General features: G+C 38.3%; 1 protein-coding gene across 4 annotated transcripts in view; it reads left to right on the forward strand.

Annotated features, from left to right (window-relative positions):
• Positions 1-14,329, forward strand: part of SVEP1 (sushi, von Willebrand factor type A, EGF and pentraxin domain containing 1) — a 238,977-nt gene that overhangs the window by 113,322 nt on the left and 111,326 nt on the right. For all 4 annotated transcript variants that reach the window (XM_072154359.1, XM_072154368.1, XM_072154377.1 and 1 more), the window contains exons 20-21: positions 5,605-5,696; positions 12,056-12,152. In XM_072154359.1, the coding sequence (XP_072010460.1) occupies positions 5,605-5,696; positions 12,056-12,152 (189 nt within the window). The remainder of the gene's footprint in view (positions 1-5,604; positions 5,697-12,055; positions 12,153-14,329) is intronic.

The following is a 14,329-nucleotide window of genomic DNA, read 5'->3' on the forward strand; positions in this document are numbered from 1 at the left end:
TCTGCTACAAAGTAATACCAGTTCTTTAACTATATTATGATATAGTGCTAAATGTACTGCTTTCCTTCTGCAAAACCACAGAACCAACATCTATGGTGATATTAGTTATGTACATTATATTTCAAATGTTTTATTTATTGTGTAGTATTCATTATTAGGAAATGTATGAAACAAAACACAAGTATATTTTTGCTCAAAGATACAGTTGCATAAATCACTTTTGTAAAGTAGTGACAAATTAGTGTCATAAGACCCATAAGGTTCATATTAAAATCATCAGTAACATCAATGTTCACACAGGTACTATACATTTAACCTATGGTTTTGACTATTCCTGCTCGCTTGTACTCACAAATGAACCCTTATTTTATTGCATCATGACAACTCATTAAATTAAAAGGGAGTTAAAAGGGCGAGTATAGGTGCATTGATGACAAAATCCCTGTCCGTTCCATTCCAGTTATACTTACCTTACTAGTTTTCTATAAACCACATAACCACACACATACAGTAGCTAAGGAGTTAATGATAATAGTTTATACCTGATGGTCTACTGTGGTCTAAATGTTTGCTACCTTGTATCTGAGTATCCCTGGTGGTCTACTGCTCTGTGCTCTTAAAGTTTACACTGGACAGGAATTTCTATGAGTAGAGCATTCCCTATTCTCATTGGCCAATAATTGATAGGCTGCTATGTATGCATGACAGTCACTATAGAAAGTGGTGGAGATGTATAGAGAAGCAAACACAGGCATGTCTTCCCAATATATGTGGACTAATAAATTTACTGTCCTGTCAATTGAACTACAACTAGATAAATGGTTGTTTTGGATACTATTAATATGTAACTTTTCAAAAAGCAGAATATTAAGCTGATAGGTCTGTCTTGTTATTTAATCTACCTAGAAGTCTATGAGGGTTTACAATAAATTTCACAATATATTTTTAACTCATGAATTTCCCTTCAACTCCTTAGAGAACCCTGAACGTAAAATACAAACTCTGTAAACCATTTTTAGGGTGAAGCAGAGGAAACATCTGTAGTATATAGACAAGATTGAATCAATGAACTATGCTGGCATTACAGAGCACACTCTTGCTGCACTCTCGGGGCTACCAGTTTCCAAAATACCCAACAAGTAAAAACACACTCTATAATCTTTTCTTTATTCCAGCTAGAGATGAGCAAATCATTCAAGATCTCAAAACCAATATTTTTGTAGTTGTCCTGAAAAATGATATATAACTTTTTTTATACAAAAGTTCTATCTTGTTTAATAAATTTCAGAGCTATCAAAATACTATAAATAAATGAATACACCAAAGCTCAATTTTGCTTTGACGATTCACCAAATTTTATGGGCTTTCTAAAGTAGGTGGAGTTAAGTCCAAAATGGCTCACACAAGATACTACATCTCCCATGATCCCTCAGTTGTCAGTAATAGTTCCTCCCTTTTATGCTCTGCTCCCAGTGGGGATCTAACAGACTGTCCTGTTCAATACTACACTAGATAATGTCTCACCAGAACCCTGGCTATACAGAATGCACTGCATGCAACCAACTACAGCCAAACATAGTGATGATCACATGACTTACCCAGGCAGGTACAGGACATGTGACCAGGGTCGATGTTCTGCCCTGTGTCTCCTCTACAAGAACAGAATTAATGGACTGATTAAAGTGCCAGTGGCATTTTAAATCTTCATTATAGTGTATGCCCACAACATTTTTCTGCTAAAGAAAGCAAAAATTCAAATAACAATATGAATTATGCTTATTCTTAGAATAGCCCTTTAATTTTCCACTAAAGCAATAATAACAAAATGCCTAACTGACATAGCGCAAACAGACAATAATGTAAGTCAATTTAAATCAATAGACATTGACAATCAATATACAAAAAGATCTGTCCTAAGTGGATCTGTATAAAGCATAAAATAAATAAAATTAGTAAAATAATAAAATAATTAAATTCATGGTTTTATGAATCAACTAATAGATTTGCTAAATCTCTAAACCCAGCATTGACCTGCCTATTGAAGTGCTTGTTTCTATTTTATATGCCTTCTGTCAGGGCTCAGGGTCAGTGGACCTCCTGGACCACTGTAGGAGATGGTACAAGCCGACACCTGGGACTGGAGTCTAAGTGGCACCTGGTCTTCACAAGAGCCCACCGCAAAGTGGGATGGTCTTGCTACAGCGAGGTGCCACCAGGTCGTTCCACAGATGCGACTAGCCTGCGGTGGCAGCTAAGGTTGCTGTACAGAATTGACGTTCAGACTCACAATCGGGTACAGGCTGGTAGTCAGGGCTGGCGGTAGAGGTCAGAGGGTCCGTGGTCGGCAATGGGAGATCAAGACAAGACAGATACAGGAACACAGGGAACAAGCACAGGGAAGCTTTCACTGAGGCTGAGAACACAAAGATCCGGCAGGGAATCCTGGGAACAACTGGCCTTTAAGGAAACCCAGAAGTGCCAGCGACAATCAGTGGTGCGCTGGCCCTTTAAATCTTTAAATGCCGGCTGGATGGGAGCAGGAGCATGGAGAGGTGAGTTTGGTGTGGGGACCCAGGCGGCGCCACGGAGAGGGGTATGGGTGTGCCCGCGATCCATGACGTGGATCACGGGGGCATCCGTGACGCCTTCTTTTAATGGATGGAAGCAAAGCATAGAAAAGCACACAGTGGTGTTCAATAAAACAAACCATCAAATTAGGGACAAGTAGACCTGTTCAAAACGAAAACTGACAATCATTACCCTTACAGAAAGTGAAATACAGACAAAACAGAAAGTAAAATAGAAAATTGGGTTAATATGGCCCCTATGCCACATGATAAAAAGTTTACAAATTCTCTGGGACAAGGGTTTGTGGTACCTGAGGTCACATTCACACATTGTATTTTGGTTGTGTTTGGAAACGCAATCCAAAGGCTCCACTCGTAATCACATTAATGTTTCCAACATGTTAACTAAATTCGCGGTAAATTCAATCTTATGTTTCTTGTGTTTCAAAATGCAACCAAAATTTCACGTGTGATGCGGCTTCAGGGTGCCAAACACGTTATGGCACCTGAAAACTATTCTGCCCTACAAAAGCTCAATGGCTCCTTCCCTTCCACGCTTCCCTTACTTGGAAAAAACTGCCCAATATATTCCTAGATGCATTTTCTACTTTTATTCAATTAAAGTGGGTACATTTTTCAGCTAAATTAATGTATTAATGATAAATATTAGTGAATTCCAAATAAAACCTTCATTTTGTATGAATTTCTGTAAAATACATAAAGGGATAACAAGGGTTAACAGGCTTTCTACCTGCTGTTTTGAACAGTTTGGGGTGAAGTTAATAGAATGGGGTGATACAGGGTGGGTTTTGTCACGGATGCACCCCCGATCCATGTCGCGGATCGCGGATGGCTCCTGCAGTCCCGTTCCCAGGCCCGGACAGTAAGACCATCCCGCTTTGCGGTGGGCTCTGGCGAAGACCAGGTGCCACTTAGACTCCGGTCCCGGGTGTCGGCTAGTACCATCATCTCCGCTGTGGTCCAGAGGGTCCAGACTTTTCCCAAAGAGATTCTGACTGTTCGTCCCTACGAACAGGTTTCTATTAACAGAACTTTTAAAACCCCTATAGAAATGAAATGGTCCCTAAAACAATTTATTCTAAAATTTTCTTAACAATTTGAGAGAATGCTGTTCGATTTGTGATCTTTCTAGCATCATAATAAAACAAAAGGACACTTCTAAAATAATGGCAACACAAAGCGGAGATATAGTAAATGTTAGTTGGTAACTCATTGGGGTAGTAAGACTATCAGTTTGAAAAACAGAACATTTTGAAGTTTAAAAATAGCACATTTTTTTCAAAATGTTTACCAAATTCCCTTTTTTTCATAATCAATTCAAAATATATGAACCACAATTTCCCACTAACTTGAAGTACAAAATGTCATGGAAAAACAAACTAAAAAACAATTGGGTAAGTTTAAGGGTTCTAAAGTTATAATCAGATAAATTGAAAAATGCTGGTTTTGAAAATAGGCCTTGGTCATCAAGGTGCAAATGAGCTTGGTCACTAAGGGGTTAAAATGCTACTGGAACCCACCACCATCATTCTGCCTATAAGAATTTAAATTCGGGTTCCTCATCACTATTCAGGAACAGTTCAGTGTAATTGAATACACTGACTAATCGAGCAGACACCACCATTAGATATCCAGAAAACAGAAATTTCTTTTAAAGCTTTTAAAGAGTAACTTATTTCAGAAATAATTGTTGCAGGTAATAATAAACATTGTAATATACTTCATCTTCTCTGTGTCTTGTTTCTGCTTTTTCTCAGCAGAGTATCTAAAAGCATTGAGAGCTCCATTAACCTTAGGCAGATAAGATTACTAATGATTAACTCTTTCCATTCATAGAACATATTTCATAAGGAAGATTATCAAGTTTTTATGTATCAGCTGTAAGTGGTTTACAGGATGGAAACCCGAATTAAACAAAAACAAACTTTTTAAGCTGCTTTAACAAGGCAGAAGGGCAGGGGAAAAAAAAGGACACAGACATATTTATTTTATAAAAATATATTACAAATTTTACCATCATCATCTTCACTATTGATTTATAAATACATTTCAAATATAGCATTTACACTTACAATCTACCATCAGAATCAAGCATGATAAAGCAGTGACACTAATTCATAGATCCAGGCACTGTGACTGTAGTGATATTCTTGTATTTGTTATTCATGACTTTCTTTAAAATGAAGTTTTTAAAGTACCGTATGCTAATGCTTTGGCTTTAAAGACTGTTACACTGTCTTACCCTCCCTCCATGCTCCCGCAGCACTTTAAGCGCTTGAAGAAACGTATGTATATGGAAGATTAATCAAATTAATCTAAATCAAATCAATATGCAGCTGGTTATGAAGAGTTTGAAGAAGTAGCCACCTGCCATTCAACCCCAATATAATTACAAAATATAGTATTTGACTGGAGATATATGACTGGAGAGCTTCTATAAACTCTTTATTCACTGGCATCATCCAAATGTCTTAATTTGCAATGAATGTAGCTTATCTCTCTCTTGCAATGAACTAATCTAATATAAGTAAATTTATCAAAAAAACATAAGTGAAGAAAAACAGAAGAGAATAGACTAAACTGTATGTGTATATTTATTACAAAAGCAGGGAAGGCTTTCACATACCATATATTTTTATAGCAATGGAAAGTAGTTATTCAGGGAAGCAGGATCTTGTTTTATAATGTTTATTCTTAGCTTTTATTATACATATGAAAGCAGTGACTGACATAACTGTATGTGGGAGTAGGCAATATGGCTGCCAGTTCTCTACAGGCAGACAGAAATGTGCAGAACCCTGGGTTAAGTGTTTTGGCTATTAAAACATGTGTTAATAAAAGAGCATTAGGTGTAACCAGAATGTGGCTATGGAGCCAATTGGCAATGATATAGTAGTTTAGCTAACAGCACCCTTTTCCATAGCTAAGAAAGGAGAGTTGGTATTTGCTTTAATCACAGATGTTATAACTAATCACAAGATTGATAACATGTGTTTCTCATAACGTTATTTTGTAGGTTTTGGCTCCAGTTTCTCGGCAGCAGAGGAAAGCGTAATGATTCCCATTTCTTCACAAAATGTCAACAGCAAACACAGAGTCAGCAGTCAGGCAAGGATACGATTTCTTTCATTGTGCTACCTCTAATGGCCTAGCCATAAAGTCAGATAAAGGAAGTCTATAGAATACATTAGCAAGGCTAAGCAACTAATGCATAACGTTAATGTAACTGTAACCTCTTTACCTGAATCAATGCTTTAATATTAAAGTCAAAGCTTCCAGGTTTCATTTCAGTGATAAGTAGTGCGGAGCTCAATAAAACAATAGACTGCATGCCTTAGAGAGAGTGCGCCCAGACACATTCTACATGATGTACGTACACTATATGTGACAGGAAGCAATAACCGAGAGAGCCAACGTATAATTTCACAAGATTGAAATAGGAAGAATGCCCTTACTCTAAACATAATACAGAAATATGTTTTGGATTTATTTAAAAGAAGCATATTTCCTCTCTCACTAAAAAAATTAACTATTAAATGAGCATTGGCTTGCAATTCCTTAGATAGTTCTCTAGCAGAATGAAAAGGGTATGATATGACATATAAAGAATTCACATATTGTATGTGTGCATTGAAAGGACACACAGCTTAATATCAATGGGTTACTGGATCTGATCCCTATACTAAGGATAAGCTGTAAGCATATATAACCTGAACAAAACCTGACATATTAGAGGCAATTAAATGGAAACTGTCACAGTAAAACACTGATCTGCCAGCTGAAGGTTACAAAATAGATTATTTTATTGAGTTCTGAGTAAAGATACTAAATACACTGGACCTTAGTTATTAAAATCTATACCTATTCTCAACGAATGAGAGTCCACTTCACTGATCAACAGTAGAAGGCTTATCAATTACCGTGTGAGTAAGTTATGGACACTTGTTCTGCAGCACAAGAAATACAATTAAGACCTCATGCACACAACCGTATGAAGTTTGTAGTCCTGTTATTTAATCCGGTTTTGGGCCACAAATGTGGGCCATGTGGCACCCGTAGGCAACCTGTATGCTACTGTAAGTGAGCCATATCCCCAAAGAAATACAGTGGGCTGTCACCCACATGGCCTGGAAAAGCCCACACAAAAACTGTCCGCTTTTTGGCGTTCCTATAGACTTTTATGAAGAGACCGTATTGCAAAACATCAAAAAATAGTTAATGTATATTTTGGAGTGCCAGGTCACATGCTCATCCCGCTGGTCCACACATTAGTGAGAATGGGACACCCATCTCCAGATTGCTGCTAGAAAAGGAAAAAAAGTGAAAATTAATATGGGTACAGAAAATACCTTACAGTCTGGAAAATTTTGTGTAAGGTTCCTGATTGTTTTACATTTCTCAAACATAGCGGTTCATGCAAACAGAGCAAATAGTCATCATTTTGTCTTGAAGAACAAGGCTATTTGTGGAACTTATTCCTTTGAGAGCAAAGTTGTTGAAATAAAAATTTATAGAGGAATTGTACCACACAAAGTAGATTCAACTTCCTGAATACTTTTTTCTGAGAAGGGATCATGGCTTTAAAGCACATGCTGTTTGTAAAATCTTTCTTGCTTGCTCCTGGATCAACCCAACCCAATTGTCTTTCTACTATGGTTTATTATTTTGGCGAGTTAGTCGCATACGTGTCACATATTTCACCAAGCACTCTAAAAGCACTCTAAGGAACAATCACCTTGCACCCTAACAACAACATTTCCTCTGATTATAGTCTAGCTTTTTCTGGTACCTATGTAAAAATGACAAGAAAAAAGTTTCACTATCATTTTTACAAAACAAATTGGAAAAATAGCACGTGTAAACACAGCCTTAGGGTATTCAAATGTAAATGTATGACAACTAACTTATTCAGAAAAAATAGCAATTTAATAAGAGTACCCTGCAGCAAACCACTGAGAGCATTTTGTAAACAGCTAAAAATATATTTTATATCAGTAAACATCAGAATGTAATAGTTTATAGAAGAAATGTACAAGAAATACAGCTTCTCAGGGTATGGCTTCTCAGATATATATCTTCTCAGAGTATGGCCATGGACTGCTTCATTATATAATTATAAATACTTGGTAAAAAAAATAATTATTAGTACTCTGATCAGATTTAGGCAGCTTGAAAAGGAAATTGGCAAAAATTATTCTTGTATTACAAACCAGGGGCACTTAGGCCTCATGCACACGTCCACATGGTGGCAGCTGTGAGCTATCCACAAAACCAGTAGCTAGCTCTCTGCTGGCATAGACATACATTGCATGCAGGCACAATGCAGTGACCACATTTTTGTCTCACCACACTGTGTTTTAGGGAGGCCGCACAACAAAATCAGCTCCAATTCCTGCCCATGGGTACAAAATAGCCACTCTGCTTCCTTCTCCAGGCAGCTTCCAGCTCACAGCCGCAACAAACGTGTGCATGGGTTTTTAGATCCAGGAACTGTGACTGTGGTAATATTATTGTTACTCATAGCTTCACAGGCTATTACACTGTGCAGGAATATGTCTCATCCTCCCTTCTGCTACTTTGGCACTTTCTCCTATTCTCTGATTGCTGTGATCTCACAGTGGGAGAGGGAAGTGCTCTGCACAGTGTTACAACCTGTGATGGTACAGCATGAATGTCTCTGTTTACACCCTCAAGAGCACTCTTGCTTAATAGCAGCATAATTTTAAAAGTTTATTTTAGAAGAAAGGAGGCCAAGGATAACAATTATTGTGACTTTAATCTGTACCCACAGTGCTCTCTTGATTCTGATTTTTAGTGCTGCTTCTCATCCGTTCTTAACAGTGCTTAAAGGGGTATTTCCATCTGGGCATTTACAATTAATTGAATTCATTTGCCGTATGTAAACATTTGTTCAATTGGATGTTATTAAAAAAATGTTTCTGTGTGAAGATAATTTCTCATAAATGTAGTAATATGGTCCCTTAGAAACGAGATAGCTTCCTCGGATACGGCCACCTCTGCTGGAGGGATTGCACAAGGAAACAAAAGGTTTTTGTATATGAAATGTCCGGGAGTTTCTGCAGGTCCCACAGACATCCCGTGGTAATGAACGCTGAATCCAGGAGGTCAGGCAGAGCTCAATAGCGCATGTCTGGCCACTGCTGCCAAAATGTGAGGTGATCGTATCCGAGGAAGCCATCTCGTTTCTAAGGGACAGAATGACTACATTTATGAGAAATTATCTTCACACAGGAACATATTTTTTAATAACATCCAGTTGAAGAAATGTTTAACCCCTTCGCGCTCCGCGGCGGATATATCCGCCACGGAGCGCAGTGACTTAGCGCTCAGTGGCGGATATATCCGCCACGGCTCCTATGCCGGCTCGGCTCTGGATCAGAGCCGAACCGGCATCGGGAAACACGGGGTGCCGGCTGTAACTAATAGCCGGCACCCCAGTGTAACACCCGCGATCGGAGTTGTCTCCGATCGCGGGTGCTTAACCCGTTAGATGCCGCGGTCAGCGCGACCGCGGCATCTAACAAGTATCTGGGGGGTCTTTCCCCCACGATCGGCCCCCCCGAACCGTTTTCGGGGGGCGCCGATCGTTGCTATAGTAACTCTGGGGTCCGATCTGGACCCCAGAGTTACTAGCAAGAATTGCCAGTAAGATGGCGTCTGTGACGTCATCTTACTGGCAAAGTGCCAGCCTATGCAAGTGCATAGGCTGACACTGATAATACTCTGCAATACATGAGTATTGCAGAATATTATCATGAAGAAGCAATCAGAAGATTGCTTCTTCATGTCCCATGGTATAAAAGTGAAAAAGTAAAAAAAAAAGTTATTCAATAAAAAAATAAAGTCATAAATCACTAAAAATGCCCCAAACCCCCAAAACATATAAAGAGACATATAACTCAAAAAAAAAGTCTAAATCATAACACAAACCCCACATATATAGTATCACCGCGTCCGTAACAACCCGTAGAATAAAAGTAAATCATTATTGAACCCCCACGATAAACGCCGTAAAAAAAAACTGTTATAAACCCTCCAAAAATTATGATTTTTACCTTTTCAATCCCACAAAAAATGATATAAAATGCGACCAAAAAACCATATGTACTCAGACATGATACTGGTGCAAAGTACAACATGTCCCGCAAAAAACAAGCCATCAACCAGCTCCGTAGCCAAAAACGTAACAAAGTTATGCCACTTGGAAGATGGCAATACAAAAATTATAGATTTTTCCCCACATTAGGGTTTTGTTTGACAAATTTAGTAAAACGTAAGAAAATATATTCATGTCTGGTATCCCCGTAATCGTATCAACCCATAGAATAAAGATAACATGACTATTAGTCTATACGGTGAACACCAAAAAAAAAAAAGTAAAAAATCCAGTACAGAATTGATGCTTTTCTACTCCTGCCCTCAAAAAAAGTTCCTAAATTTTCAACAATAGGTGATACCAACCCCAAAATGGTAACAATGGAAAAAGCATCTCATCCCGCAAAAAAAATGCCGTCACATGGCCCCAATAACGAAAAAGCGAAAATTTTATAGCCTTCAAAAGGGGCCAATGAGGAAACTAAATTCCTGGCAGCTGCAGCGCCCTCCTTCCCTTCTGCGCCTCGCTGTGCCCCCATAAAACAAGTAACGGCCACATGTGGGGGGTCTTTGTACTCAGGAGAAATTGCAGAACAAATTGTATGGTGGGTTTTCTCTTTTTATATTTTGGAAATGTGTAAATTTTGGTGCTAAATGAACGTATAAGGGAACAATATGACCATTCTAAATTTCACCTCCATTTTGATTCAATTACTATGAAGATCTCAAGGGGTTAACAATCTTCGTAAAAGCTGTTTCTGATAGCTTGAGGGGTGCAGATTTGAAAATGGGTTGGTTATATAGGGGGTTTTGATGCTAAATATGTAAAATTTCATTCAAAACTGTATTTATCCCCAAAATAGTCAATTCTGAAAATCCGGAAAAGCGATATTCTATTTGCAAGCCGCGTGACGTCAAAATAAATTATCCAGATATTTCAGAAATTATGAAAATGTAAAGTAGACAAATGGGAAATGTTATTCAGCAACTTATTTAGCTGGTAAATCTATCTGCCTGAAAACGTGATGATTTAGAATTTCGAAAATGGCAAATTTTTCAAAAAATTCATCACATTTTCTTTTTTTTGTAAATAAACGCAAAACTTATCTGCCAAAATTTACCACTAAAATGAAGTACAACATGTGGGAAAAAAACAATCTCAGAATCGTTTTGATAAGTAACAGTGTTCAAAAGTTATAACCATATAAAGCGAAGCAAGTCAGAATCCAAAAAATCGGGCTGAGCCTTAAGCTGTAAAATGGCTGCGTCCTTAAGGGGTTAAGGGTAGCGCTTGTTGCGCTCACCGTACTGAGCCCATGCGCCATAGCCATCTATGGGGGACATATGTACGGGCCACAAGCTTGCGAACGGTTGTGTGAATGAGCCATAATTCATGCAGTGTGAAATAACGCCCATATTCTGATGGACTTTATTTGCACAGGTTTCAAGGTGCAGTTGAGATGACACCTTGCTGTTATTCTTTGGATCTATACATTCCTAATGATACTAAATTTATATACAGTATATAAGAACAGTATATAAATTTGGTAACACTGCGACTGTACTGATCAAACGAAGAACAGAGAGGTGTCATCTGGACCGCACCTTGAAAGCCGTGCAAATAAAGCCCATCCAAATATGATGCAACTCTATTTTTTTGCTAATTCCACTGCCTTTGGAACTTTTTTCCAGCTTTCCAGTACATAGCAAAGAATAATAAATGGTGGCGCTTGTGTCTTATATACAGTATGTACATGGTTGCTGCTGACTGTATCCATGCTTAGGTACAGTTTACAAAGCTATATCACACTGCATGTATTACAATATAGTTTCTTAGCTCCTTAAAATATTCAATAAATAATTCATGCAGTGTAGGCCGGGATACTGTATAAATATTAAATCTGTATTTTTGAGATTATGAATTTAACATAAACCTCGCCAAGATCTTATTCAAAAAATGTCTAAGTATATTGTTTCTACTGTTACAGCAGAAGTGGGCATGCATGACTGCACCTAGCAAATTAGGTTTTCCTGCAGCTATCTGGTTTATACAGAAATAGTGCAGCAAAGTGCTAGGCAGAGATGTTAGTGATGAGAAATGCTTCTTTATTGCCGCTTCTCTTCCACTGGGGAATACCAAATAGGAAATAGGATTCTGATCTGAAGCCTTGTGTGAATAATACAATATTCAATCCTGTACTATTGCTTTTTTATGTTAATTTCATTGTAATACATTTTAATACATATTTTTCCATGGTTATTTCCTTTCAATGTTTTTTTCATGTCACATTGTTTTTATTAACTTCCATTTTGTGTATATGTTTCCAATACCCATTTGTTTTACTTGACAGGTTTTTCATGAGTGCTTTTTAAATCCTTGCCAGAATAGTGGAACTTGCAAACAGGTTGGAAGTGGATATACCTGCATGTGCCTTAAGGGTTACACAGGTAATAAAATGAAAAGGGACCAATTCATGCAAAAACCATCTAATGAAAATGTCTTTGGTGCACAAAGAAACCAATCATAGCATAGCATTTTGCAGGATGCCGGAAAATGAAGCTGCTCTAGGATTGTTACTGGCTGTAACAATCCTTCCTCCACTCGGCAGTGTAACTAGTCTGGCTCACAAAATCCTATACCTAAGCATCGCTGTCCAATGGCCACTTAAATCCATTGCAATGAGGGATTATTGGCACATTAGTGACATTTCCGAGTGGAGGAGGGATTGGAACTGTCAGGGATGTGCTAAAGTGCCGAAGGGACGAAGATTAGGTGCTGGAGCCCGGAGGGGCTCTGGTAAAGCCCCACAAAGCACTTACAGTAAGTTTCACAAACATTTGTATCAAAACTCTTTTTACTTGGAATAAGGTATTCCAACGGTACGCTGGATTTGGAAATTTCATTTTAAGGGATAAGATTAAGTGCTTAGGTCACACGACATGTGAGAGACCCCATTGCCATGCTTAATCCTAACCCTGCATTATACAGGAGTAACCATTGCCATACACACAGACCACTGTCCTGCTCTAAGAAAGAACTGTGACCAGAATTATAAATACATTTATAGTAGAAAAATTTTGATCTTCAGGAACTGAAATATCCCTTTTGATCTAGAGTTGTTAAGTCACCTAGTTTCATATGATCTCAGACAAAATGGTTGCAGGACCATCGATGCAGACTAGAGATGAGCAAGTATATTCGTCAAAGCTTGATGCTCGGTCGAGTATTAGCATACTCGGACCGGCTCGTTGCTCCGACGAGTATTTGCCCTGCTCGATAACGAGCATTAAATTTTTTTAAAAAAAGTGAAGAACAGTAAAAAAATACAATTAAAACATTTAATTTAATCAGTTAATTGAAGAACACAGTGTAAGAGCACAGTGCAGAATAGATTGCAGATGTTCGCGTACATCTGTGATTTTTTCCGAAGACACGCGTGCAGAACGGTGTTCTCCGCAATAGTATTTAACAATAACAATAACTTTATTGATCCCCGTGAGGGGAAATTACTTTGTACATAAGTCTTGCTGGTTACATGGTTACAAACATACATATAAACAAACATAACACTGTTCATGATCACTGTCCGCTGATCCGTGGTGCCGGCGCTTTAAGCAGCCATGTGAGACAACCGCCTGGATACTTGTACAATGTTCAAGAATTAGGGTATGAGGGTAAAGGGAGGGGGGATTGCTGTAGGACTTTTGCTAGTACTGGGAACAGGGCCGATTCTAGCATATTTGCTGCCTGAGGCGAATATTAAAATGCTGCCCCCCCCCGGCTCCCTGTTAAGTAAATCCTTAAACTTTACTAACAATTAACAACCCTACAGACAGCTCCCTGACACTGTGTGACTGACTACAGGATCTGAGAGGCATTAGTGGCATCTAGTACCTTATAGATGACAATCTCTTCCATCAGTAGAACTTTATTCCGGGTTCTCCAATCCATGACGTATCACTGCTGAATTCACTGCCAGATATCTTCAGCTTCGTGCAGCATCTCCACCCGGCGTCCCTAAAAATACCACAGTCACTTACAGTATAAAGTCTCCTGGATAACAACACTGTGCTCCTAAATAATATATACCCCTCACAACACAACTGACCACACTCTCCCCACATATAACACATCCCTTCATTATATATATATTAGTCTACTGGAATTATAGCATGCTAAGCACAAATCAATATACAACACCCCCAATTTATTAATACAGACCCCCCCCAACATTTGGTTTACATGATGCAAAGTAATCTGTATCCTATAACTAATAAATATATAGCACCCCCTAATGAATATATACATATATATAATACATTTATTTTTATATATCCCTGCTCTAATATATTTAAAGGCCTTGTTATTCACCCCCCCAATTAAATTATATACAGCTCCCATATACAGATCCCCTACAGCTTAAATAAAATCTTGCCCCACATATACAGTCCCCTCCCAGCTTAGTAATATACTGTACCCGATATACAGCCCCCCCCAGCTTAGTAATATACTGTATCCCATATACATCCCCCCAGCTTAGTAATATACTGTATCCCATATGCAGCCTCCCAGCTTAGTAATATACTGTATCCCATATACAGCCTCCCCAGCTTAGTAATATACT

This window comes from Engystomops pustulosus, chromosome 1 (genome assembly GCF_040894005.1).
Source record: "Engystomops pustulosus chromosome 1, aEngPut4.maternal, whole genome shotgun sequence".
NCBI lineage: Eukaryota > Metazoa > Chordata > Amphibia > Anura > Leptodactylidae > Engystomops > Engystomops pustulosus.